This window comes from Hesperophylax consimilis, chromosome 22 (assembly GCF_061612785.1).
Source record: "Hesperophylax consimilis isolate HC1 chromosome 22, BYU_Hcon_1.0, whole genome shotgun sequence".
In the NCBI taxonomy this organism is placed as follows: domain Eukaryota; kingdom Metazoa; phylum Arthropoda; class Insecta; order Trichoptera; family Limnephilidae; genus Hesperophylax; species Hesperophylax consimilis.
This window is the reverse complement of record NC_142857.1, coordinates 2,856,719-2,862,639: the sequence shown is the minus strand read 5'-3', so window position 1 is coordinate 2,862,639 and position 5,921 is coordinate 2,856,719. Positions and strand designations below refer to the sequence as shown.

At 36.9% G+C, this 5,921-nt stretch overlaps 1 protein-coding gene across 1 annotated transcript; it reads right to left on the bottom strand.

The window, feature by feature from the left end:
* Positions 1–3,032: 3,032 nt before the first annotated feature.
* Positions 3,033–4,591, bottom strand: LOC149412637 (uncharacterized). Its single transcript, XM_089645054.1, has 2 exons — positions 4,467–4,591; positions 3,033–3,768 (listed from the first exon to the last, which is right to left on the bottom strand). The coding sequence occupies exons 1-2, from the start codon at positions 4,476–4,478 to the stop codon at positions 3,229–3,231; spliced, it is 552 nt and encodes a 183-aa protein (XP_089501180.1). The 5' UTR covers positions 4,479–4,591; the 3' UTR covers positions 3,033–3,228.
* Positions 4,592–5,921: the final 1,330 nt, after the last annotated feature.

Here is a 5,921-nt window from a genome sequence, read left to right as displayed (position 1 = left end):
CTGCTCATTGATTGCAGACCCGAGCTCAACACATTTTTCATCCTCTATTTAGTGTCGTAATATCTTTTGATAATAATATAATCGATGAAGAAAATGTATTGTAGGTACTTAGTAAATAAATCTCCGATAATTCGAGTCTTCTTTCAATGCCACCCTTCACGAGGTAAAAGATTAATTTACACGGTAAGATATAGTAAGGTTTTATAAATATGTTTATTACGTCCGATATACAACCCATGGATCCGAGGCACAGAAAGATTTTTGACTTTTGCTATGATTGTGTAAAAACGTTAACCGCGCATACCTGCTCTGGCAGATATCACTTTTATTTTTACAATTGGAACTGTGGAATTATTTGTCATTTTTTTAAGTAAAATTAAAAATTTTAATTTTTACATTTAATAATTCTGCTTTGTTTTTATTATTACGCGTAACAGCAATGTCGCATTTCAAAGACATTATCAAACTGTAGTGAAGCCGCTCACAGAAGAAATTATTATTATTTCTTTGTTGTGCTGTTTAATCCTTTGAAAAATTGCTTTTATTTTTAATACCAACACCCTTAATAAGCTATGGAAGGTGTTGTCCAAGTATGGAGTGAATACGAATCTGACTCAGGCAATTACATCTCTGTATGAGGGAAGCGTTGCATGTGTAGGGTGAACGGTGATTTTACGGGGTGGTTTGATATCACAAAAGGTGTTAAACAAGGCTGCGTATTGTCACCATGGTTATTCAATCTATATATGGATAATTGTATGCAAGAATTGAAAGAGGTGGGATTGGGCGCGAATTTGAGTAATTTGAAAGTATGTTGTCTCTTGTATGCTGATGATGCGATGCTGATTGCTAATAGTATGGATGATCTGCAGTCTCTCGTGTCTAGGATGAACGAAGTATGCATAAAGAATGAGTTAATGATGAATGTAAGTAAGTCTTAAGTAATGGTGTTTGAAAGAGAGAGTACGAAAACAGTGTGCAATATAGCTGTGAATGAGGAATACTTGGAGCAGGTGGATGAGTTTGTGTATTTAGAAAGCATGTTTACGAGAGATGGGAAGGCTGACAGAGATATTAAAAGAAGGGTAAATGCAGGTAACTCCATTAATGGAGGACTGGCGCAGTTGGCGCTAACAAAAAATTGTTCAAAGAAGTGAAGTTAGCAGCCCACAATGGAGTGCTGGTGCCTACCCTGATGTATGGAAGTGAGGCATGGAACTGGCAAAGAAAGGATGAAAGTAGATTGAATGCTGTTGAAATGAGATCTCTGAGGCGTATGTGTGGTAAAACCATGTATCATCGTGTGAGGAATATGGAGATCCGCAAAGAGTGCAAGGCTTATGTAAGCGTAATGAGTAAGATCAAGAAAGGGACACTTAGATGGTTTGGGCATGTAGAGCGAATGAGCGAAGAAAGGAGTGTAAGTAGAATATACGATACAAATGTGAATGGTAGCAGAAGTCGGGGACGCCCGAGGAAGACATGGCATGACCAAGTGAATCAGATACTTGAGTCGGGCCATGTCAAGAGTCAGAACAATAGAAGAGTATGTATGAGACGATGTATGAATGTGAATGAGGCAAGGAGTGTGTGCCAAGACCGAGTTGTTTAGCGGTCTGTCCTCTCTGCCTACCCCTGCGGGGAAAAGGCGTGATGGTTAGTTAGTTAGTTAGTTTACCCTTTATAATTTCCAAAAGAATTGAAGAAAAAAAATTAAAAGCAGAGTATTTTCATGAATCGATTTATTTAATATCCGTTCGGGTGATATCCCAAACTTCTTTGATAACTATTTGCCATTACTTGCTAAGATTTTGAGACAGCCAAAGAAAACCATGTATCATTAAAAAATTTTGTTTGATCATCCTTATGTCCCCGATTTCACAAAAACAACAACAGTGTGCTTATTATTTTATTTCGAAATGTTAAATTCGTTTCTCGTGTCATCATAGCATAAACAATATCTGACCCAAAACTATGCTTTGGGGTGCTCCTGGAGAATTTTCTACCAGAGTAGATTTTCAGCTTTTTAATTTTCTGTCAGTTAACAGATTTGAAATCCCTCTAAAAGAATTCAAAAGATAAGACCATCATTGTAAAATGCTATCTTTTTAACTTTTTTGCCAGTTCAAATTTTGTTGAATCGAAAGTTTTGTATTTTACGTTTACGTTTGCTCTACATTTATTGAACCTATAGATCCAATTTTGGCACTGTGGCAGATTTTAATATGGTTTCTAAATAACTAACCAACTAACTAACCATCACGCCGCAGGCAGAGAGGAAGGCATTCACATTCATACATCGTCTCATACATAGTCTTCTATTATTCTGACTTTTGACGTGGCCCGACTCAAGTATTTATATATCTATATCACTTGATCGCCCATGTCTGACTCGGGCATTCCCGACTTCTGCTACAATTGCGTCATATATTCTACTTACACTCCTTTCTTCGCTCATTTGCTTTACATGCCCAAGCGATCTAAGCGTCCCTTTCTTTATCTTACTCTTTACGCTTATATCAGCTTTACGCTCTTTGCGGATCTCCACATTTCTCACACGATCATCCATGGTTTTACCACACATACACCTAAGGGATCTTATTTCTACAGCATACAGTCTACTTTCATCCTTTCTCTGCCAGTTCCATGCGTCACTTCTATACATCAGGGTAGGTACCAGCACTCCATTGTGGACTGCTAACATCGCTTCTTTGGACAATTTTTTGTAAGCGCCAAATATCTCTGTCAGCCTTCCCATCTCTCGTAAACATACTTCCTAAATACACAAACTCATGCACCTGCTCCAAATATTCATATTTGGTTTCTATTTGTATGGATTCTTTTTTATCGCTATGCTAAGTGTCCATTCAATTGCAAATCGACTATTATCAAAGTGAACTGCATATATAGAATGAAGCCCAGAACGCCTGTAGACTATTGCCTTCGTTTTGGAGAATTTTTGTCGAGGGCCGAATAAAGCGGGTTTGGCACGAGGAATGGAAAAAGTGTGGAAAGCAATAAAATGAAATTGATTATAATATCAATCAGTATATTTTACAACTTTGCTTAAACAAATGTACAAGTATTAATGAACATATTTACAGGAGATTAAAGGTGGGTAAAGTATTGTTAATATTTTAAAAGAACAATCCTTAAGGAAGAACATCACATGGTAAAAATGAAATCTTTTATCAAGAGCAGAGCTAAAGGCGATGCTGGGTTTTAAAATTACCACCATTGTCCATGGACTCCATGAGAAGCAGCGGCGACAGCGGAGAGATGGGCGGCCTTGGCATGGGCAACCTCGGGTGTGTCTACAACCTGTCCGTTATGCCCGATGGGAGCGCCTCCATGAGCCCAGGCACCATGACCCCAAGCACCATAGACGGAGGGGACTCCATAGATTCCATGAGCGAGTCCTCCATAGACTCCGTGGGATCCAGCGATTCCGCTTGAAAGACGGGCAACAGCGGAAGCATGGGCGATCTTAGCGTGGGCAACTTCGGGGGTATCTACGACAACACCATCATGAGCCAGAGGAGCGAGTCCATGACCCCAGGCTCCATGAGCAGCGTAAACTGAGGGAATGCCATAGGCGTGAGCTCCGTAGATTCCATGAGCTCCATAAGCGTTCACTCCCCATCCGTTGCTCCACTGTCCATGATCCTGGCTCTCGGCCAGACCTTCTCCTTTCCATTGTCCATCATCATTGTGTCCCCAGGGGTTGGCGGAGACTACAGCTCCGACACACACCAAAGTTACGAAAAACTGGATTTAGAAAAATACAGTAATTAATGTGTGTTACTCAGATCAAATTACATTGATACGATGGCAAGATGGCTCAGATACCTAGAAACTTAAGTGATCTGATGGTGAATTTAACCACTGTTACTACTGCTTTAGTGTTTACAAAAGCCCGCAAATCATCCCCATGGTATAAAAAAAACAAATCAAACATACTAATTTCAGTTTTGTTTTGTGGCGTGTGTTATTCCTACTTGAAATTCTAGCATGAATCTATTCATTAAACTCAGATTCAATTCGAATGTTAGTATCATTTTCAAAATTCGAACTGATTTTGTAAACAATAATTCATTTACCAACGATAAAATAGTTACATTCCTATAGTATAATGTTTCAATTGAAAATGATTTGAATTTGCTTTTTACAAAATCGAAATTATAATACGGGTCTGCGCTAGTATAAAGTTAATAAAAACGGCAAGATTAGATTCAAAACTCTAAGCAGCATAGTAAATGAGCTGAGGGTTTTCAAAATAATTACTTCACAGCTTTGATTTATAAGTAATAATTAAATTAGGAAAAACAGTTTTTAAACGAGTTCTGCAAATGTTTTTTTTAAGAAAGACAAACAGTTAACATTCCTGAGTTACGAATAACCTGACAATATTATATGATCATGTATTTTAATATATCAAACAAGATGAATTAAGTAAAATTACTTACCAGAGCGTTCATGTTGAGTTTTGAGTGAGCCTTTTCTGATAGGAAAACTGCTTGTGCTGTTAGGGGATAAAACGCAAGCCTTTATACTCCCAGAGAGCCTACAAGTACAAAACAAGTTTTTTTTGAGAGGGTGGGGCTAGGTACCTACTCTGTGTCCTAATGTTATCAAATGTGGACATAAGTGTAGGTAGTGCCTACTGCCTTCGGTCCGCACGCTTCGTTCGACAAAAAAAATGTCCTTCACAGTTGTTTATGTTTTGATCAGTGTCGAGATTGCGGCCAATGGCCATACAAAAATGAATAAAATATATGCATTTGAATAGGAAACATGTCGTTCGGTTTTTTGTTGGTTACATTTTAAATATCGTACCGTTTAATGATTTAACTGGGTTCTTCAAGAGCAATTGATCTGCAATTCAATTCTTCTGAATCTTCGAACTGTAACAAGATATCTTGAATTTTTCACAAAATGCTTCGTGAAAAAGACAATATGTCTTTTTTCTCTGATTATCTGTTTCCAGATCTTTAAAAAAATATACCCTATTTTTAATAGATCCCGAAATTTATATTATTTACTAGCTAATGTGTACCCGGTGTTGCTCGGGGATTTATAAACGGTTTGTGGTAAAGTTTTGAGGTTGGGAGGCAAATTTATTAGATATACAATTCCGTAGTACGTTATTTCAATGTATTTCATAAGGTTTAGCCAACGTTAGCAATATAATCGCCCAAAACAATATTTTTTACGACTTTATTACAAAATATCGATTTTTCTTTACGTTCTTAAGATATAGAATATAATATACATGTTTTTTATATATATAAACCTTTCGGAAGAAATTCTTGAAATGATAGTGAAAACCCTATCAAAATCCTTTGCGTAGTTTAGAATACCTAAGCGCACAAACAGACTGACGCGGATAGCGACTTCAACAATGCTCTCAATAACCTATTGAAGTTATTTATAAAATGTATTGTTTAAAATCAAATAATAACTTCTATTCCTAATGCCGAACGGGTTAGATTAGAACAACCGTAGCTTCTTCAAGGTAGTACAATACTCTACTGAAATCTATAAGTAACATGTGTTACAAATACATTGAGCTTTCACATAGGATTGCAAAAAATGGCTGATCTCCAGTGGAAGAAGTTTTAGGAGTAGATGAAGAGTTAGAAAGAGAGTTTGTCAATAGGGAACAAGCTAAATATCGGACGTCTACTTAGGTTTATTTGGTTGTTGATGACATTTCAATGAATGTTTTGTCTTTCTGTAACATCAATGCCTCTAAGTTATCCAGTCTGATCCCTATTCTGATGATAAACTGATGCATTCATTATAGAAAATATAAAAGTAGTGTTTACTAAGTTATGGTTTTATTTAAAATAATAATGTCACATCACAGAGTATCTGCTTCATAAAGGAACAAAAACAATTTTTGTAATAATCTTGTAGGT